The following is a 21,422-nucleotide window of genomic DNA, read 5'->3' on the forward strand; positions in this document are numbered from 1 at the left end:
CGGAGAACGCTAAGCCCGAAGCGGACTCGCGTTCTTTAGAACAGGCACCAGTGACGTTCATTGAGGCTTCACGATTGATCATTGATGGAGCCCTTTGCGACGTGGGCCGAGAGGTGACCAGCATGTTCTTTGGATGTATTCCGTTTGGAATCTTCACTTCACTTCACTTCATCCAATCTCCTAATACTGCTAGGGCACAATTTTCATATTTCTTTGGTATCACGTATTATTGCTAGCTCCGCTCCGCTTCCCTAACCTAACCCCTGACCAACCGATGGAGCGGAGGGAGCCTGTTCGCTCTCATCCTAATCAGCGTCATTCACTGGTCAAGAGTCAAGACCACAAAATACAATATCAGTTACCAGATCAAATTTACAAATTGAGCATTGAGACGCAATTGTGTTGCCACCATCTATCGTAGATGCTCTGCATTATATGCAGCCAGAGGCGTTGAGATGCACCCCACTGTTTCAACCTTTGGGAATCAAAGCTTTCATGCCTCGATCGCGGAAGCTCTCTGCTGTACTGTACGCAATCCCATCGAAGCACGAAGTTGCTCGAACACACAAGTGCTCACCATGGAACTGATCCAGGCCTAACTGACCAGCTTTTTCTCAAAGCGGAGAGCTAATATTGTGAAGCTCCTGCATCTAGAATATGTAACCAAAGCAGGTAAGTTGCAGGACGCTTTGTTCACTTTCTCAAGGGAAACTTCGATTTTTATTATCAGACAAAAGAGACACGAAGACGTCTCTTAACAATCCAAAGCTGTCGGTCTCCTGGTTTCGAGGTGCTACCTGGTTAGAACGCGTTTGTCTTGTAGGGTGATCTCTTGACGCAGGTGCGGCTACATGCATAGCCCTAGTGTATGACCAAAAATTTGATTGGACCGGCTTCCTTAACATGGGAAGATGTGATGTGATGTGATGTGATACAAACCTAGAGCTGCCAGGTGTTGTACAGGTAGTCTCCAGGCCGAGGATGCTGGATGCTTCCTGGTAATCAGCCAATGTGTCATTAGGACGTCTCAACCTCATTCAATAACCCAACTGTAAGTCTATAAACATTACTCTGCAACTCACAAATGTCGACACTTCGCACAAGCAAGCATTTTGATCACATCACTTGCATGGTTTGAGGGTGAACTCAATTTCGCCCACGTGACCAGACTTACGAGCTCGAAAATGACCTTGAATGTTGCCAATCAACCTAAATTTAACAATGACGGCACGCAAAGCGAACAGTCAGCCCAGCTAATTCGACAGGTAATTTACAATACAGTGCGATACAACTTTAATGCTCTCCAATCACCATCGGCAGCATTAAAAATTCAGATCTTTCAAAGCACCAATCCAGTAAATACACCATGGAGCGCAAAGCAAAGACAATTTTTCAGCTCGACACACCTTTCACAGCAGTCGAATGGTTAGTAAAACATGCCTAGCTTTGCTCTCCCACCATTCTCAAGGCCTGTCCGCTAATGCGATCTACAGGCCTAAAATTTCAGACAAGGACCAAAAAGTTCTATTTGACCTCCTCTGCAGGTATCCACTCACGATTTTCTATCCCTTCTTCCATAGATGATCTCCTTTGAAGTTTCAAACCCATACTGACCTTGAATACAGGATTCTCTCTCCAATTGGCCAATATCGAAATGACCACGTGATGCCTTCGAAAGGGAAGAGAAGCCAAAAGCGGAAACGTCAAGAAGCCAAAGAAAAGGCGGTTTCGAATTCCTGCACTGAGGCTGTGGAACCTCTTGATGTGCCACCACCTCCAGAGATTCAAAAACATCTCGTAGTAGGATTGAATAGCATCCTACGCCACCTACAATCCTTATCTCGAGCTTCCAGGCCAGAGCAAGCAGACAGTAGACTCGATGCCAACACAGAGGAAGAAGAGACTCTTATTCCCGACGACTCGATACCTCTCCAGCATTTCTCAGTGATATTCGCCTTACAACCAGCACCCACTACTCCTACTCTCCTAACAACACATCTCCCGACCCTAATCTACACTTCATCTCTCGCCCACCCATCTCTGCCACCAACGCGCCTGATCCCACTATCAAACCCTCAGACAACTCAATTGAAGACCTTGCTCTCTCTTGCTCGTACTTCCCACATTGGTATTCTGAGTTCTGCTCCTGGGGCGGAAGCACTGATCGCCGTGGTGCGAGAGACTGTGCCTGAGATCAAGATCCCGTGGTTAGATGAAGTGAAGAGGGGAGAGTATCTGGGTGTGAAGATAAATGCAATAGATACGTTTGTTGGTGTTTCTAAGAAAGAATCGAGAGAGAAGGAAGCAAAAGATCATACCTAGGTAGAGGAAGAAGAGAAGCAGAGTGTGATTGCAGCTGTTCGCGACCATGGAACAATGAACTGAAAAGAGTTTTATACCAAATGGCCATGGTGCTGACGATATTTCATGTATTGGGGTGTCAAATCTGTTTTGAAGCCCATCAGAGGTAGAGATTCGAGGAATTAAGGCTTTCTCAACGACTCATTGCTGTTAGCTGCAGGTTGGTGTCCACAAGCCTACTTCTCTAAGCTTAGAAGCCTTCATATTACGATCCTCCAGCACGCGTTTTGAAAATTTCTGTATTTAATGTATTTTCATTTCTGGTTGCCTGTATTCTAGTATTGCGATGTATTGTGCTTCTTTGGTGTCCAATGATGCCTCAAATCCGAAGAAAGGAAGCCGTAGGGATACCAGAGCAACACATACAAAGTCCGAGTCGTCACGCATAGATCAGAGAAGTGCAGTCCACTCCCTCGATCATTCATCGACACATCATCACCGCTCTCATGATCGACTGAAAAAAAAGCAAAGTATCAATACATAATTCAAAACCAGCCCAAGCGCAACTTATTTGGCCCATTTCTCTCAAAGCGCAGTCGCCATGCATAAAGATGCCACGACGGAAATAGACCAGCAGCTGCAGAGCAAGATCGAGAAATTCGCAGGAAGTAGAAGGAGCTTGTCAATAAACAAAGAAATCTAAGTATTGGACAATTGCATGGTCAGCCAAGGCTTAAGCCCAACGGGAATCCTTCAATGTGGCCAACTTCTTGTCTGGCTTCTGCTCGGCGAGAGCTCGAGTCAAGACAGTGGAAATTGGAGCATTCGATTGGCTTGGAGCCTGAGAAGGTACATTTTGGGCCGTTGGCTTAACATTCTCCGTACTGTTGCTGAAGCTATTCAAGGGTTGACCGGAGACGGAACTCGACAGTGGGCCTCTAGAGACCGGTTGGCTTTGTTGGAAAGTCGAATTTCGAGTGGAAGCCCACTGGGAGTCTGCCAACGTACCAATGTGGAATGTTCTCGGTGAGACAATCGGAGCAGAGTCATCGGCCATGTCGACATCCATCTCAGAATAAGAAGCTACACGAGCAGGTTCGGCAACTGTAGCGGTAGGAGCAACATGAAAATCACTCATGTCTGGCCCATTGACAATGGCGGCCATCCAGCCATATGGGTCGTCCTCATCCTGTGTAGTGACAGCAGGAGAGGGAGCAGGGGGTGGCATTTGATGTTGGATTGCACTCGCACGAGGGATGTTCGGAGAAACTGGACGATTTCTCGGAATTCCTGGAATGCTGACACCATCAGTTGTCAACTCTTCGAGTTCTAAAAGTGGTTAATTAAAAGACCCAGAAATGGACGGACATTATCAGCCAGATACTTACTCATGCCAGTCATATCAGCCATACGGCAAATCGCACCAAAAGCAGATGGTTGCCGCAAGTGGGTCGGAATCCACGGCTTGGTCGGGTCATCCGCAGTCATGTTGGTGACGATACGCTCTCGGCCAGGTGGTGTTCGGGCAGGTGCCTGCTCGGATAGGACAGGTCCATTGGCCACCTTTAATATCAGCATATTTCTCCATTGTCTGGCGAATTGTGGAATGCTTACAAGCACGGTTTCTCGAATCTTTGGTGGACCAACTCTGGTATTGTTATAACCAGCAGGACGGCCTAGTATATTCGTTAGATTGTACCAGGGATTTCGGGGGATTTGCAACTCCTACCTGGCGCGTAACCTGAGCCACCGCCACGATTGATGCCTGCGGCCGAAGCTCGAGGTTGACCCGGGGTGGGAGGAGGAGGACGAGGAGACATAATGACCAAACCTCTCTGCCTTGCGTTGACTTCGAGAAAGGCTGCGCGAAAGACAAAGATAAAGACACGTCCAATGACTTGTGAAGACGGGGAGGAGAAGTTGAGGGAGAGGATCTTGTAGTTGACGTGAGGTGGTGTCGTTTTCTGTTTGAGAGAACCCAATGACGCGTTTTGCGTTTTGGGGAAGGAAGGAAGGAGCCTTTTGAGGAAGGAGCCTTAAGCGTGGACTACCCACTTAGGTAGGGAAGGCACACACCAAATAGCTGAAGAACAAAGACCGAGAGCGTATTAACAGAATGAAGTATTGACGTGTAGGATCAATGGAAATTGCAGATAAAGGTAGGGTATTATCCAGTGCTTGCGCTTTTGTAGCGGAGACATCCGCAGGTTAACATCCCATCAACAATACAAAGAAGAATTTCGACCACACATGATCCCTTTTCAACGCAGAGCATGCCAACTCGAGGTCTACTGTATCACAGACTCCATCTTCAATCGGGACTTTCGCCAGCAGAGTCTCCTGTCAGGAGTTCCTTGCTTACACCAACCACCTCCCTCACACTTCTCCTTGCCAACCCCCAGACATGAACGGCGCTTCTTAAAGCTCCAAGACCGAGTCTTACTCTATCTCGGCCAATTCCATACGCTTCTGCTCTGCATTTTGCCTTCTCATCCGTCGTTGTCTTATCAGAAAGCCTCAATACATGTTTACAAGCACTGACTTGCGCCATAACTGCAAGTGCCAGTGCACATATAGCCAACGGAGAGTGGTGAATAAAGGGAGCTGGCAAAGCAAACATCATGATAGTGGAGGTAGTAGCTTCCAGCACCTTAGCTGTATGCAAGAGAATTGAGCGTTGCATATCACGGCTTTGCCGCTGATCTGCTGGAGGGGTGCATTTCGAGCGTGCCTCGATGTCTGAGAACGCCAACGCAGAGTATGGGCGATGGAGCAACACTTTCTCGCTACAAATATGGTCAATAATCGTAGTCTTGCAGTATGAGGCGACTCACATATTGAGGGTGATGAGAGCCAGAAACATCGTCTCATCAACTGTCCCATCTTCATTCACAGCCTCTTGCTTACATCTGGGCAGGTACAAGAACCAATTCACGAATTTCGCATCAGCAGCTATGATGCCTTGGCTATCAGAGAGATAAGGTGTGTGTTTAAAGGACATCGTGGAGCTAGCTATGCGGATTGCATCGATCAGATAGGTCATAGAGGAGAAGATAATATCTTCCTCATCCAGAAACTCGCGATTGTCATACTCTTCAAAAGTTCGAGGTGATGGAATGTCCTGTTCCCGCGTCAGAAACACCACAATCTAGTAACGTATTTCAGCTGCTCACCCCGGTCTCGTATTCTAAATCCTCACAAGGCAGGTCTACCACGAAATCCACGTTTTGAAGTCTGTGCTTTGGACGATGTCCTATAGCTGCAAATGCTGCATCAGTCATATAGAGCGTCCACGAAGTCCGGCGCCAGCTTTCTTCTAAAACAGAAGCTCCTTCCCCATGGAGAGCGGCAAACTCCCTTCGTTCCATTCCGATTGACAGAGCAATGTTAGAAGCTCTGTCGACATAAATGTCTGCAATATCGTACCAATCATCAGCATGCTTCGCCAGTGCATATAAAACCAAGGTCTGGACAGAGAATCCATTGGCAGGCAACTTTGCTAAGCTAATCGCCTTATCTGCAATCTGTTCGTACTTGCTCGAATCGATTTTCGCGTCAAACTTCGCTCCAATGTACTCCATGACAGGAATCAGATGCTCAAGTGAGCTGGGGTTTGTCTTCCGCCGCGACAGAAGATGCGCAGACGGAAGGACTATTGGATGCCCTGAGTGGAAATATCGATAGTACAGCGATATCAAGTCAGGTTCCTGCGGTTCGTTTCGGGGTTCATCGTCGTACAAATTTGTATACGATAGGCCTTCCGTTGCAGGTGCTGATGCTAAAGACTCGAAGGATCCAAAATCTGTTTCTAGCCCTGGTGTTCTTCCATTGCTTGCAGTCGACGTATCCCGCATCCGAGGACTCTCCTTACAGGGGGTAAGTTTATGAGACCCTCCTCTCCTAGATTTCGTATAGATGCAAGTCTTAGCGTCCAATTGACATCTCGTGCACTTCGGTTCTACAGAGTCGCATTTCATGTGCCTCGAGCGACATGCAAGACATGCCTTTGCCGCTCGCATTCGAGTCCTCTTTGCTGGAGGCTCATTGTCAAATTGGCCAGGATCTGACAGCAGCTGGGAGAAGTCTGGGAAGTTTGCAAAGTCCACATCGGGGAAGGAGGGATCTAGACAGAATTGATATGCGGTAGAACCAAAAGAGTCCATCTTTGAAGTCGTTACTATGGTTTTCAAAGGGGGTGCCCTCGCACATATCTATGTCGTCGGGTCATTTGCAAGACCGATACTGGTAAGCGTGCCACATGTGCTTACGTGAAATTCGACCTTCCAGCTCGTCCAGGTCAGGTACGGCCAGCTCTTGGTATGGCAAAGTCAGATTTACCCAGATCAGTTGAGCTCTGGTGGGACAGAATCAGGTGCAACGAGCAAGTTTGCTTTTGCGAGGGTGATGAAAGCTGCTCTCTTCTGACACATTTGGGTGCCCGGGATTCCTTTATCTACATAGCCTATCGATATCCGGGTTCTAGCGATTTCGCTTAGGAATGCTGACATACACTCCCTCCTTTACTAAGCTTGCTACATGAGATGGGAATCGGTCTGTTAAAAGCCAGGTAGGGGATTTTCTTGGACAGCATGCAACGGTATGATCGTTGTCTAATTTGGCACAGGGAGTCTAGGTTGAAAGATGAACGCTCTTGCAGCAACTTTTACTCACCTGGCTCGACGTTGATAGACATCGAATCACGTGATAATTTATCCAGGAAACGCCTGATTCCTTAACTAGCAGAGTCTGATCTTATTTCAAGTAGTTCTGAAGGACTATGATCACAGAGATGATGAAGCGAACGTATGTTTGAGCCATGTGGAGGCTCACTGGATCAATTCACATGTGATCTAGAACATTTGAATATGAAGACCCATACCTGCCTTAGGTAAAGCAAAGGGAGCATTGTGAAGTTCCGAGTTCGACTTAGATGGAATAACTACAACAGCCCAGGATGTGAGCTTCGATGAGGGGTTAAAATACAGTCCGGGGAATTTTCGACAACTACCGGAGCGTGCCGAGCTCTCAGCCCATCATTAGCATGGGTGTGTAGCGATGGTGGTGAAAATTGATGACTCTACAATTTTGACCCGATGGATTCCGTCTACCTACCTCCGTTGATGTTGTTCTATCAGGACATCAGGAAGCCAGAATGCCATCGATCACGTGAGATATATGTTCAATGAATAGGTACCTAGTCGCTCTTTGTCCATCCCTGTCAAGTGGTAAGGTCAAGCTTCATCTATTTCAGACCCATCTGAAGTTAGTGCAGGGCCTCTCATAGGCGACTCCACCTGGGCATGTATTATCAAACATACCTTGGTATCCAACTAAATGGAGAAGCACATATCAAAAACGCACCTGATCAATACTCCTGGGCTGTTGTTGCAGCAGTAGACTTTTCACTGGGAACAACGCAAATGATTCCTCAGAGGTCATTAACAACCAGCAATGGACTGTTCTCGGCCGTTTACAGAAAGGCTCAATCAGCTCAATCATACTTGGATTGTAGTATCAAAAACAGATTTGGAAGGAAACATATCAGGCAAGCAATACTGTCAAGATAATCCCGTGCAACATGTGGTTATACGGTTGATGAAGCTGTGATACTTCGGAGTTCCACAATCTGCATGAGTCGTTTTGCATTTGTGCTCACAACAAAAGGACTCGAAAAATCAACAACCGGGCTCGTGATCACTGCCCGTCGAGCTAATTTAGCTTCAGGTCCAACTACCAATGTATGTGAAGCTAGATTCTTTCACTGCTAACGAACAGAATATTCCTGCATCCCATGCTTGTTGAGAGACTTCAGAAGTAGAAGGAGAGCGGTGTTGAATGTCGCACGATGGCCAGGACATTGAAGCCTGAAAAAGCCGAGCAACGAACGAAATTCTTGAATATTATCGTACTGAGAGGACCAAGTAGCGCTGACTTACCATACGTGAGACTGTGCACGAAGCTAAAAATCCTGTCTGGTTGGTGCTGAGCTCGAAAGGAAGGAGAAGTGGGATGCAAGATTATCGCCGGTGGGTACGATTTGACGCGCTAAGTCGAATCGAGCTTAGCCTGAGCGGAACTGTTTCAGGCCCGTTGCTATGCAGTCGAAGCGGGTTGCTACCTCCAAAACCACAACAACTTAACGAGCGCTGTTATGAACGAGTAACACGCTCCACCAATCGAGGAACAAATCTGACTTCTTCTCTTCCATTGCGCTTGGTCCTTTGCTGTGCTTTCTGAGGATATACTGAACCTCCTCAGTCAGCGGTTCTTTTTCTACACTCGCTATTCAACGCGCCTCGCGTCGGTTGTTCGTCAACATTCCTGAATTGACCCTTCCATGCCACTGCCTCGTTGAGCGACAGAACATTGAGCATCCATCTACAGTATACTTGAAGATCTGCGATCAGGAGGGGTTGAAGTTGTAAAGATGGCGACCTCGTCCCCGTCTGCACCGGTAAGCACCCGCGACCGATGATCGGTGGTCTCTGGCTTGTTTACTATGGTAAACACCAAATTTCCACCATGCCTAACATCTTCAGGTTCACCCTCTGCGCATCCAAAAAGGAACACCATCCACATCACCTACAAAGATGACAGGTTCCTCTCTTCCGCGTCCGCTTTCAGAGCTTGCTCCTACAGAGAAGAGGAGAAACTCTCCAAGCTACAATCAAGCCACAAAGGTACGGTGATCGTCAGGACAAGGCGAGTCTCGGATAATTAAAAGCTAATTTTGACCGCAGAAGATGGTTCTTAATCAGGACTCGTCTCCATTCCAGTCGTCTCCCTTTAATGCTTCTGAAGGCAATTCGTCGCCACGACTATTCTGGAACGGTCGCTCTCCCACTACGCCGAATCGGATCAACACAGAGAATCTCTTCGCCGGAAGAGAATCATCACCATCACCGACGCGCCGTTCTTCAATCGAACGACTACAGAAGGCATCCCGAGTAAAGAATAGCAATATGTTTGCGAGGGAACAAAAGCAAGAGTATGATCCAGCGTCAGTACCAGTCATCGAGCGTCCTTTGGCAAAGCAACTACAAGGAAATGCATATGGTGGAGCTGGACTGGATGGTCTTCGATCCGCAGAGCGTGGTCGTGGTTTCGGACACCAGAGGAACGATAGCAAGAGCAGCATTCCTTTATACAGTTCACTGTACAGCCCCAACAAAACACCTCTAAAGGCTAGCGCCAACGCACTCCACTCCCCTAGCAAAGACCAGATATCTCCCACGAAGTCGTCTTTAGCTTCAGGACGATTCAATGGAAAATCTAGCTTCGACTCAGAGAACGGAACCTGGTCTGATGAAGTCTCCGGGGATGAGCGTCAACTCCCACCTGGCAGAATTCTCCACAGACATGCCAAGAGTGTCACATTCGACGCAGCACCCCCACAGGTCAATGAGTACGAGATGGCTACACCAGACATGTCCTCAGTTGGTACGGGATCACGAGAGAACAGTTATGATTCGGGAGAGGATGAAGACGAAGATAGCTACAACCGAGGAGACTCTATTGAGCAAGATGACAGCTTCGACGCATCTCTGGAAGATACAGACAAAACTCCTGTGGTTGGACCGGACGATTGGCGACATGCTAGTCCCGGTGCACACGATACTGGCATTGTCTCCGGTAGATTTGAAGACCCATTTGAAGGTCCAGAAGGCAGCCCAATGCCAGACGCTAGACCCTCTTCTTCTCTAGGACGACCAACCGCTAGTCGAACGGACTCGTTGAACTCCAACGGCGAGCATCGACCTCTGCCACCTCTACCAGGCATGGATAACCACAAGCGAAGTGGTTCGACTTCTTCTACTGGTCTCTCAGCAGCTGCAGAGCGCGCTACTCAGAGAGGTCTTCCCTCTCCACCCGCCCCAGCGTCTATCAGCAAGTCTGAAATTCAAGGAATGAGCGGTGGTAAGATGACTCTGGAGGAGAGACTTCGCTTGATGATGATTCAAGATGAGGAGAAGCCCAAGACGGAGGCAGAGAAACAACGTGAGCGTCGCATGAGGCGTGCTGGTGCTCGCGAACGCAGCAGTCAAACTCCAGAACGTGACCCGATTCATATTCATGAAGATGAAGACACTCTAGACGACCTTCCAGGGTTGGGTACATATCAATTGCCACCCCGAATTTCTCGAGAGTCAATCTTACGAAAAGTCAACGGCCAGGAAGCTTACACCAGAGAATCTGACTACAATTTCTCTTCTCCAATGCCGAGTTCCAGCCCCGAGCGTCCTACGCCTCTTGATCCCGACACTCCCATTCCCTCGACAGAAGATCAATCAATGATTGATAACGAGGATAGCGTCATTATCAAGCGGGAACCAGAGGACGAGGAATCGGACGTCGATGTATACTCGATCCCTGAGATGTACCAGCGCACGGAATCACGTATGGATGACTACAACGAGAATGATGAGAATCTAGTTGAGGAGTTGGAGAGCCAATTTTCCGACCCTACCCTTCCCCATCAGAGCCCCCAAATGCAGTCGAGCAGTGCTGCAGAGGATGATGGACCGCCAACTCCACGACCCCAGAGCCCACAAGCCAAGGCAACCGACATTGCTCCCGTCAAGCAGGACAATAGAGAATCACTGCCAGAATTTTCGGGCTTCCTGTCGAACAACGACTTCGGTTTGAGCCTGCAATCATACATGGCTCCATCGCCACCTCCTAAAGATGAGCAGCCAGCAATTGACGCTCCGAAGATGGCTCAAGCTCATGAATACTTGCAACGTCCGGAAACCCCTCAAGAGCGTCAAGTACCAGCATACAAGCCAGAATATGATGGCTCCGGCTGGGGGCCGGAAGAAGAGGACGAGTTCGAAGTCGGAACTCCAGAATCTGTTATTCGTCATCAAGCACCACCGTCTCCGGCTCGTGATTCGCCCAGCATTCCCGAACAAGTCGCAACTATCAAATCTGCATCTGGCTCAAAGCTGAAGACTCGACCCTCGGCTACACCTTCAGATCTAATTGTAATGCGAGAAATGAGACGCCAAGTTAGCGGTGAAACGCGAAATATCCCTCCAATTCCTGAGCGACACCGCAACCGACCTTCTCTAAGTGCTGACAGAGAGCTGGAAGACCCGGAATATGTGAATGCTGGTGTTGAGAGACAACCAAGCTTCAAGAGATCCTTGACGCTGGACATTGGTAGTGACATTGGCCTCGGTCTTGATCAGGACTTTGACCGAGTCATTGAAGCCCAAAAGGTTGCGTTTGACCTATCTTCTTCACAATCCACCTCCTTCCACAAGAAAGGACAAGCGTCTGCCACCGACACTGTTTCTCATTTCAATATATATGCTAACATGACCCCCCGTAAACAGCGCGGTTATCTCATGAGACAAAACACAAAGCTTGTTGTTGCTAGCAGCAACGATGGAATGGGTGAAGAGTTTCGCGGCACAAGATCAGCAGGTAATTCTCCAATCAAACAAGATCGACCTCAATCTTGGACTGTCGAACCTTGGAATGGACAAATGCGAAAGAACAGCATCCGTGACAGATCTGGTGCCCGAAAGAAGGCTACAACGGGACCAGTGCCTCCAATGCCTGGTCAAGAGAGCAACGTTGCTGGATTGGGAATAGTCTCTGAAGAGTCTATGGTAGAGCCTGTCCCTGAGGACGGTGGTGAGAGAGGTCGATTATTCGTGAAGGTCATCGGTGTGAAAGATCTTGATATGCCTCTACCGAAGAGTGAGTTTGGCTTCTTCTGGATGCGGGCACCAACTAACTTCTTTTTCAGACGAACAAACCTGGTTCAGCCTCACCCTCGATAACGGCGTCCATTGCGTGACTACTGCTTGGCTTGAGCTTGGAAGAAATGCTCCCATTGGACAAGAGTTTGAGCTCGTTGTGCCCAATGAGCTCGAGTTCCAACTAACACTGAACGCCAAACTTGTTAAGCCACCTCCCAAGCGAGTAGTTGAGTCGCCTACCAAGACTCACAAGGCTCAGAAGCCCTCAACTTTCAGTCGCGTGTTTGCATCTCCGAAAAAGCGGAAGGAGCTTGAAATGAGACAAAAAGAAGAAGAGCAGCGAGTTGCAGAGCAGAACCAGCGAGATACGCAGGCCAAGAGGATGTCCGTCCAACCAACCGCATGGGATCTGCTTTCTCCATTAGCGGCTGAAGATGGAAGCTTTGGTCGATCCTATGTTTGCCTCAAGGATCATGAGGCTCGATGCTACGGGAGACCTTATGTTGTTGATGTTGCTTGCTTCAACGAATGGGCTACTGAAGAAGCCAACCACAAGTCAAGTGTCATGAGCAAGCGCGGGAATACAAATATCCAACGACGAGCTCCATACAAGGTTGCAAAGCTTGAGTTGCAACTTCTATTCGTCCCAAAGCCGAGAGGTGCTACAGACGATGACATGCCCAAGAGCATGAATTCTTGCATTCGTGAGATGAAGGAGGCTGAAGCTGCAAATGCCCGCAACTGGGAAGGTCACCTAAGTCAGCAAGGTGGTGACTGTCCGGTAAACATCCTCACCAATCTGCTTGGAGATATCTTGCTAATGAAGATCTAGTACTGGCGTCGACGTTACTTCAAGCTCACAGGCAGTAAACTAACAGCTTATCATGAGTCAACTCGTCAACCTCGTGCTACAATCAATCTTGCCAATGCTAGCAAGCTAATTGACGATCGCCGCACTCTAACTCAGAAGGAGACAACAGGCAAGAACGGCAAACGCCGCAAGTCCGGTTTTGCTGAAGAAGAAGAAGGCTACATGTTTGTCGAGGAAGGTTTCCGCATTCGCTTTAATAACGGCGAGATCATCGACTTCTATGCTGATACGGCGAATGATAAGGAAGGCTGGATGCAAGTTCTTGACGGGTGTATCGGAAAGGAGGGCAGTGGTGCCAAGGGTGGCTGGTGTGATCTCGTGCTCAAACGCGAGGGAAGCTTGAAGCGAAGAAACGAACAAGGCACCACCAGAAAGACTTCTCGAAACCACCAGCGAACCAAGAGCATGGTTGTCTGAGGCGCATGTGCCGTTACGAATTGACGATGAATGATGTCGAGATGTTTTACGATCGACGATGTTATTCTTGCTTCTCTTCTACCTCGGCTTGTCTTGGTGCGACTCTTTATACGGATTTGACTTCACGGTCACGATTGCGTTCTGCCCTGGTGGCGTTTATTTACATGCATAACATCAGTCAAGGGATGTTGTTCCTTTGTTCAAGTACATCGGAGGTTTTTATAGGGGAAGGATACAAGAGACGTCATGGGGCAGGCTGTGTCAATAGGTGCGTTGGGGCGTAATTACTGTTTTTGTATTCGTGTTGCTTGTATGGGATGGATTGCTGTTGTATACAGTGTGACGAAGGAGATAATGAAAAGTTTATCAACATCACCGCGTCTGAATACTGTCGTCATTCATTGTGAACAGGCAAATAGAAGTTGCCGCCATCTCCTAGATTTGTTTATCTAGGAAAAATGAGAGGCGCGATGTTCCGGCACCTACCTAGACAATGTCGCGAACGCTATCATCGCGGCACGGATACGAACACACAGCAGGTTATTTTGGGGTGTGCTTATATCCTGATTATCAGGACCAGCTACCATAACGTCGTATTGAAAGTCGGACTAAGGATTTACGAGCGAAGATAGCGTCCCAGTGCCATACAGTTATGGCTTTAGCGTAACACCTTATGACGTCTCATCTGAGTACACAACGAACCTCTCTAAATTCTCGACGAACACTTTTCCATCTTCAAACATACCCAGTCCACGATGGTCATCCCAGTAACGGTTAATTTCAACTATGGAAGGCCCGGCTACGGTTTGTGGATGCCCTGTCGTAGTCAACAGACACTGATTGCGAGATTTAGAGAGAGTCCTACACCAGATCTGTGCATGCTGTGGGGTTCACAACGCCATTCCAGGCCCTGAGCGGGAACCAGAGAAAGAAGCAGAAAGAATCGCGAGACAATATTGGATAATTTCTGAGGCCCAGAAAGAGATATTCTAACGGGAACGAGCCGCAGGAATTGCTGAGCGAGAGAGAAAAAGGCTTGAAAAGAGAGACCAACACCGAAGAGCTCGCGAAGAAAAAAGTACTGCCAGGCGGAAAGCGAAGGCTGCACCAGGAAAGTTAAGAAAAGGTCTTGACCGAATTTTTGAAGCTCTGGGCTCTATCTGGAAGAACAAAATCATACCAAATAGTGTTGACGTCGCTAAGCAGCAAGATACCGACTCAATGGGTAACTCAAGCTCGCAATCGGATGTGCATGTCTCATCTCTGAAAGAGGAAACTATTCGAATTTTCTGCTCCCAGGTTGAGGCAATTGAATGATGGAAGAGCGATGTAACTGATTCGTCGAAGAGCGACTACCTTTCAACGATAAATCAGAGGAGAATTGTGCATCCCATCTTAACATAATCTAATATATTTGTCAGGCTAGAGTTAAGTGTTTCAGGGAGCGAATCAAAAATCGTCTTCCGATTACAAGATCTTGATCACGCTTGAGTGAGATTCCTTTTTTCTCTGCCCAGGCGTGCATTGCAATGCGACTTTAAACTTCTCCGATAGACTGTAGAAGAAGTTGAACACCTCAACTTGCTCAGGATATGAACATCCGACCGAGGTACACAAAGCTATTCCTGGGTTCTCGAGCCGGTCTGGACCACGCGACAGTGGATACGAACGGGTGCTAGTTCCTTCTTCGTGATTTGTGGAGCACCTTTTACCCCATGTTCTATGTTTAAGCATATTTGGACATCAGATGGGGTGACTGTAGTATCTATGCAACATCGCTTACACTCTTCTTCACCATTGGCTGAGAGGCACTTCATGCATCAGCTGTTGCACTCGTGATCGATGCCGTCGTCAAGTCGAATACGAGAACTTCATAACAGCTCCAGAAAAATGGAAATATCACAGCCCATCTCATGTTGTATCACCAAACCGTTGACCGAATTCCGGCACCAGGCTATACGGGGACAAAACATTTAAATTGACATTCCCACTCAATGTCTGACTGTTCCTCAACACATTCGTTGCAAACCAAAAAGAAACATTGGTACCTTCAATCAGGATGCGTTTCTCAACCCTCGCTTTAGTACATGCAGTCCTCTTGACTGTCGTCCATGGCTGGGATACTACCACCAGTGCCTCAGTCAGCATAACCTCTCCTCCCACCAGCCCAGTACCGTGTCCCACAGTCACCCAGATTGGAGGCTCGGGCTGTCCAGCCCCACCCAGCGGATGCACAATTGACGAGTGTATCACGGTGTCAACTATCACTCAACCTTGCGACTGTCTCACTGGGCTTCCCACGACCACATTCTGCGAGACGACTTGCCATCAAGGATGCCAGACTTCGACGGCTGTCCTCCGTATTCCGTGTGCTACGTCGGTGTCGTCTTCGTCCTCGTTGTCAAGCTCTATCTCCAGTAGCGTCTCATCTTGTACTGATGCCTCGTGCTTGAGCTCAAGCAGCTCAACTTCGTCCTCCTCGTCCTCATGCACGGATGCTTCCTGTACATCATCAACAATAAGCTCCACGACCAGCACGCCATATTACTCAAACTCTACCGTGACAGTGACATCAATCACAACGCTGACAACCTGCCCATATGATAACAAATGCCATGGCCAGACAACAATATGGACTGGGACCCAAGGACCTTTCCCGTGTAGCGCCAAGCCGACCTGCACTTGTGTCTTACCCGGCGGCGGTGGAACGACAATCACAGGACCAACGACCACGACACAGATCACGACCGTAGGACCTACGAGCACAAACTCAAGCTCGGCCAGCAGCAGTGCATCTTCAACGGGCCCAGGAGGGCTGCAGAGCAGTGGAGGTGAGAGGAGGATCACTGAGGGGTGGGTTGGGATGGTAATTGCGGGGATATTGGGGCTTTTGTAGTTACAAGGCGTGGAGTTCGTGAAGGGTATTCGGTTATGATGTGATGATCGTTGAGAAAATATCGGGATCATTATAATCTGGGGTTGTTAGCTGTGCAAAATCATAGGTCCCTGGGGAAGAATTGAAAATGCTGTTCCACTTCGAATGAATGCTCCTTGAAAAAAAAAACATATATGGGCGTGATTTTATTGATGTCTGAGAAGAGGCTGAAGAAATGGGTTGGTTGACGCGAAGAGATTCCAAAACGCGTGCGTTGAGGGAAAAATTCCACAAAAAAAGTGAATCGAGATCATGAGCTACTCAATTGAGCAAAGCTGGAATTGCCTATGGTAAAGAGTTGCTGCTCGAATCTTGGCGGCAGACGAGCACAGATATGGATGATCGGTATAAAGTATGGCCCATGGACCTTTAGCTCTGTCAGAGAAGCTGGCCCTTCAAGCAAGTGCATGATGTTACAGTCACGTGGAAGATATTTATGTGCTTTGGTACCTAAGTACTTACATTACAATATCTATAGCTACATAAGTATGCGCACACCACCAAGCTTACTCTGACGAAAATCAGACAGTTCTTGCGCTTTTGGATATCATAAACATACTATTATTCTTATCGTCTGTTCCTAGTATATTCTCTTGTTGGATCTCTGCTACTGTCCCTACTCAACAAGCTCAAAGGACTCCGTCCACCACTCTGACTTCTTGGACTAATCAATCCCTCACCTAATATGGGGCTTTGCCTGGGACTCGGTTGCGGTGTATGCAACTCACTGCCCACTGGCTCTCTCGCTGGCATTTCGAAAACCTGAGGGCTGTCCAGCTCATTGCCGATACCGGCGTGGCTGTCCATCTCGTGCCCCAGAAGAGGCGTGCCGGCTATTTCAGACATCGCTCGCCGTTTCTTTTCTGCTTCTTCCCAAGCCGATAACTCTGTTACTTGCGTACTGGCATCCAGCTCGGGCCTATCTTGAACATTGACACCTGTTGTCAGTCCAGTCTCTACGTCGGTAGTCGAGGAAGGAGCTTCTAGCTTGGCACTTTTCTTGTGTTTAGGTTTGTACACAAACCACCAATAAGCGAGTATAGCAGCTAGTATAAGAACAATCCCTCCTACCACACCACCGACTATAGCTCCAATTGGAGTGCTGCTCGACGAACCATGTGTGATTGTGACGGTAGTGTTACTACTGTTGTGATTTGCTCCAGGGGGATATATGGCGACGATGTTCTCTGTAAACGTCGAAGGCCAGACACAAGGCGCAACAGTGAATTTTGAGCGGTCGTAGTCGGCTATCAGGTATGCTTCTTGGAGAAAAGCTCTACCAAGAGTATACTGGGTATCATTCGCGGCACGTTTGAGAGGAAAGTAATTAGTAGAATTGGCGCCACTCGATATAACAGGAAAGGATGCTGTGAGATCAAAGGCGGCGTATGGAAGAACAAGGTCCAGAGTTTGACCAGCGGTATTGGCCAGTGTAAAAGTGATGCTTGGATTCGTGTTTGTGAGCAATGCGTGTGCTGTGCTGTTGACTGTATAAATCTCGTCGGTATCATCCCAGACCAGGCCAAATGCTGATTCGAACTTGGCACAAATATCGATAGGAAGGTATATATATGGTATAGTCGAATCTATGTACATTGAAATTGTCTCCGACATTAACGTGGTCGAAGTCGTGACTGTCGAAACGCCAGTAGGAATATATGTGATGGATCTGAGGTCGGCGAGGAATCTACGGGACACATCGTTATAGAAATCAAAGGTAACATTGTTTGAAGAAAATCGAGAAGTATCGTAGCCCCCGAGGGTAAGGCTACCTTGAACTTTATCGTATCCTGAGAAATATCAGTCTCTATTTCATGGTATTTTCCCTAGTACCCTACTATATGATGCACCTGCAGTATATCCCCAAGAAGTGCTTGGGATCATCGATTGATTCCTTAACGTCCACAAAAAACTTGGTTGCGGATCATTCAAGGTCGTGAAGTTGCTAGGGGTCGGGTCGAGACCAAATTGTCCAAGCCAGAAATCTGGTGTTGCCAGCCCCGCGACGATTTGTTTTGAAAGCTGCGTCCCGCCACTGTTGGGATATCCCAATGTTACCGTGTCGTATCCAAACTGGCCATTTCCCGTGTATCCAAGATTGAGCTCCAGGTCTAGTTCGTATAAGGCAATGTTGACCCACGATGTCGAATTATCCACACTGAAGACCCCACCACGATTGAACGCGCAATTACTTCCATAGCTAGATGGGCATCCCGGGCTCAAGACAACCCAGGTCTCATCACCTGCGGTGCTCACTATGACTCTTGAGTCTTGAGCAGGCGTTCCCACCTGGACAACGAAGGTTGACCAAAGCCCAGCTCCGTCATTGTCCCTGGGATCATCAGTACTCTCGATATGAGAGAAGTAGTGAAAGCTTACCATGCCTGGCTTGTTGAGACAGAGATCGGCGTTGGGGTAGACAAAGCCAAGACCGTAGAGCTCATTCTATCATACAGATTGAAAGATGATCAGAGGAGAATAACGGAAGCATTCCACCTTGGATATCTTGAATGACTCGAGAGGAAATGTTACACTGTGGAACAGAAGGATGCAAGAAGAGCCAGCCACGGACGCCGCGGGGTCCACAGTGTCGACACGCTTGAATCGCCGTTCATTCTCGGGCATGCAGGGACATTTGCAAGGCTGAGAAGAATCAAGCATGGAAGCATCTTACCCTGGAGGATATCGATCAGGGTCCAATCAAGACCTGGAAGTTCATCGGCATCTGCCTCGCCACTCTGCACTTGCATGTTGCGGCTGCTGTGCCTCTGTGAAGTGGTACCCTCGTGAATGTAACGTTCGGGCACGGAACCCATCTAGGATAATGTGAGCAGTTTAGATGCAGGGGCGAGATGCGTTGATTCGGCCAGACGGACCTGACAGATTGAAGAAGCGCCAAAGGCTGACATTACAGATAAGGGCAGGACTGCAGTGGACCTTGTAGGTCATTGTAAATTCGATGTTCTCGGCGCTGGAGGCCGTACGTAAGTGCATGATAAACTAAGTTATCATGCGAAAGAAGCTGCAAGATTGATTTGCTGATGATGTGGAGGAGATGAGAGATGACATTGACATTCTCATCGATTCCTGAGAGAAGAGAGCGAGACGTTCAGGGGGATCTCTGGACTCGGGAAATCCAGTGCAAATTAAGCTTACTGTAGACGAGCATAAAGGGCTAGCCTAATCAAGTTAGTTCATCGCTTGGCGATGGCAGGACAAGCTTCTTCAGACGAAGCCATCTGCCTCCACGTTCAACTATCATGGCTCGGAAGCCTTAGCCACTGAACAAGAAAGATGTCTTGTATGCGAGATAAGTATCTTGCATCTATAGAAGTGTTATTGTTTTATTTTCTGCCATGTTTTGTTTTCTTGATGCAACTCCGAGTTATCCGCACGTCGAACGCGTGCAGGGAACATCTTCAGCCGCAATCTACGCATTGTGCGTTGTCATCATCTATTCGAATGGCAATGCTTCCGCTCTCGGGCAAGCTGCCGAAAGGATTCTAAAACTGGAAGTCGCGCTTACACAGTGTACCATGCATCTGAAATCCCGCGCCTCGGTCTCGGTCAAATCGCGCCACTCTCTTTCAACCAGTAAACCGTTACCAGTGCTGTACACAAGGAAAAATTGCGAGAGATTTTCTCCACAACCCGTGCAAGAACCAGCCGACGGTGAGCAATAGAGCGTTGGATATCAAGCACGAGCAGTGGGACTCACATTACATTTCGAAATTAGAGCTTCGAGTCGCCTAGAACTTTTGGTCATATCACAAAAACCGTCAGGGCGGGACCTTGCAGTCGTTTGCTGATTGTAAGCTGACAGGGAATGAATCGCAGAAGAAGTCCAGTCCCGTTGTGGCCATTGATTTTGATCCCATGTGCTATACTTGTGCCACCCAAGCTGCGCCATAGACTACCCCCCGCATAGTACAAGGCTACTTACGATGCATCATGTACCCCGAGACTCATATGTAGCCTGGTCCCAGAGGGACATGTTTGTACATTATCTACCAACACACAGTCTGTCGTTTTCTGCATCGTGATATCTTGGTTATTATTCCTTCATTATGTTGCTGCGAAGTAGTCTTGGGAAGTTCGTATTTCTGATCAGCGGAGCATCATGCGCCAGACAGCATTTCCCTCGAGGTGAGTCTCTTAGTGATATTTAAGAGATACTTCGTTAAAAAAGCCAAGCTACTCTAGGAAGTCTGAATGCAACAACCACAAGCGATTTGTATCCAATTATGCCAACATGCTGCTACTTAGACTCTTTTGGCGTAGGTCTCGTTTTGTGGTGGACAAGCAGTGTCGAGGTCACAGTAGCGACAATATCCACCATCGTATATCAATATGACAACACAGCAGTGACGAGCTATAAAACAATCAAGGCCAACAATACACAGTCACTTCCAACTGGGGTGTTCAACAACTTTGGAACCATTACAATCAGCGGCGTACCTACCAATATCATTGGCGATGATTTAGCTGGCTACGAAGCAGATACTACGCTAATAACTGGTACTGAGTTCACTGACCCCTACGGTGTTGTTTACACTTCTCCCACTCCTGTATGGGTTTTCAGTGAGGTGACGTACTACACGGAAGCACCAACCACTACTGGCTCCGGCTATGCTTGCCCGACTCCTTCTTTCGACGGTGTAGGCGATGGTTTACAGGTATACCCTTCAGGTACGTCTTTCTTGAGGTATTCTATCGTAGCTCAAGTGTTGATTTTCCGCAGGATACTTCCAGGCCGACAACGATACATCGTATTGGCAGAATAATACAGGAGAGATCTTCAAGGCAGGGATTCCCATAGGCGTGAAATACTGGGTGGAAGATCACATCCCTCCAAATAACAGCGATGACACCTACTCAGAAATCGGAAATTGCACAATGGGATTTGGTGACGGGATCCCGACTGCGCATATACCTGTCACCGAACTCACTGCTAGCGCCATTACAACCACTACTATGACTGGTAACCTCGGAGGTATTTCGTCAACTGAAGCCTCTTCGGTGCTTCCAGCTTCTAGCACTGGACCAGGAGAAACAAATTCTTCTCCGGGCTTAGGATCTGACACCACAACCGGAAATCCCCCCGGTGGAACCGAGTCTCCTTCTTCAAGTTCTGGGGTCGTCACGTTACGAACATGGGGACAAAAGTCCGTGCGTTCAGGCTGTAGAA

The 21,422-nt window shown here is 48.1% G+C and overlaps 7 protein-coding genes across 7 annotated transcripts in view; 3 read left to right on the top strand and 4 right to left on the bottom strand.

Annotated features, from left to right (window-relative positions):
- Positions 1-1,366: 1,366 nt before the first annotated feature.
- LY89DRAFT_695738 (uncharacterized protein) lies at positions 1,367-2,322 on the top strand (the record flags this gene model as incomplete). The annotated part of the gene is made up of 3 exons (XM_018216781.1): positions 1,367-1,425; positions 1,494-1,544; positions 1,626-2,322. The coding sequence occupies 3 exons, from the start codon at positions 1,367-1,369 to the stop codon at positions 2,320-2,322; spliced, it is 807 nt and encodes a 268-aa protein (XP_018073392.1).
- Positions 2,323-2,658: 336 nt separating this feature from the next.
- Positions 2,659-4,215, bottom strand: LY89DRAFT_475031 (uncharacterized protein). Its single transcript, XM_018207802.1, has 2 exons — positions 3,690-4,215; positions 2,659-3,630 (listed from the first exon to the last, which is right to left on the bottom strand). Exons 1-2 carry the CDS (start codon positions 3,877-3,879, stop codon positions 3,035-3,037), a joined length of 786 nt encoding a protein of 261 aa, XP_018073393.1. The 5' UTR covers positions 3,880-4,215; the 3' UTR covers positions 2,659-3,034.
- Positions 4,216-4,645: 430 nt separating this feature from the next.
- LY89DRAFT_562687 (uncharacterized protein) lies at positions 4,646-6,329 on the bottom strand (the record flags this gene model as incomplete). Its single annotated transcript, XM_018208482.1, has 3 exons — positions 4,646-5,087; positions 5,136-5,422; positions 5,475-6,329. Coding segments are annotated over 3 exons (1,584 nt in total), but the record flags the coding sequence as incomplete, so codon positions are not given.
- Positions 6,330-8,728: 2,399 nt separating this feature from the next.
- Positions 8,729-13,679, top strand: LY89DRAFT_773108 (putative Bud site selection protein BUD4; the record flags this gene model as incomplete). The annotated part of the gene is made up of 5 exons (XM_018221924.1): positions 8,729-8,755; positions 8,841-8,981; positions 9,042-12,009; positions 12,059-12,792; positions 12,844-13,679. 5 exons carry the CDS (start codon positions 8,729-8,731, stop codon positions 13,297-13,299), a joined length of 4,326 nt encoding a protein of 1,441 aa, XP_018073395.1. The 3' UTR covers positions 13,300-13,679.
- Positions 13,680-15,577: 1,898 nt separating this feature from the next.
- LY89DRAFT_475246 (uncharacterized protein) lies at positions 15,578-16,409 on the bottom strand. Its single transcript, XM_018207804.1, has 3 exons — positions 16,335-16,409; positions 15,848-16,272; positions 15,578-15,801 (listed from the first exon to the last, which is right to left on the bottom strand). The coding sequence occupies exons 2-3, from the start codon at positions 16,264-16,266 to the stop codon at positions 15,708-15,710; spliced, it is 513 nt and encodes a 170-aa protein (XP_018073396.1). The 5' UTR covers positions 16,267-16,272; positions 16,335-16,409; the 3' UTR covers positions 15,578-15,707.
- A 262-nt stretch (positions 16,410-16,671) lies between these two features.
- On the bottom strand, positions 16,672-18,785 carry LY89DRAFT_475226 (acid protease). The gene is made up of 3 exons (XM_018207803.1): positions 18,614-18,785; positions 18,073-18,566; positions 16,672-18,024 (listed from the first exon to the last, which is right to left on the bottom strand). The coding sequence occupies exons 1-3, from the start codon at positions 18,676-18,678 to the stop codon at positions 16,802-16,804; spliced, it is 1,782 nt and encodes a 593-aa protein (XP_018073397.1). The 5' UTR covers positions 18,679-18,785; the 3' UTR covers positions 16,672-16,801.
- Positions 18,786-20,186: 1,401 nt separating this feature from the next.
- LY89DRAFT_716658 (uncharacterized protein) overlaps positions 20,187-21,422 on the top strand; it is a 3,341-nt gene continuing 2,105 nt past the window's right edge. Inside the window, exons 1-3 of the mRNA XM_018218282.1 lie at positions 20,187-20,380; positions 20,429-20,923; positions 20,976-21,399. Of these exons, the coding sequence (XP_018073398.1) occupies positions 20,302-20,380; positions 20,429-20,923; positions 20,976-21,399 (998 nt within the window). The 5' untranslated portion in view covers positions 20,187-20,301. The remainder of the gene's footprint in view (positions 20,381-20,428; positions 20,924-20,975; positions 21,400-21,422) is intronic.

This window comes from Mollisia scopiformis, assembly GCF_001500285.1.
Source record: "Mollisia scopiformis unplaced genomic scaffold LY89scaffold_8, whole genome shotgun sequence".
Lineage (NCBI taxonomy): Eukaryota > Fungi > Ascomycota > Leotiomycetes > Helotiales > Mollisiaceae > Mollisia > Mollisia scopiformis.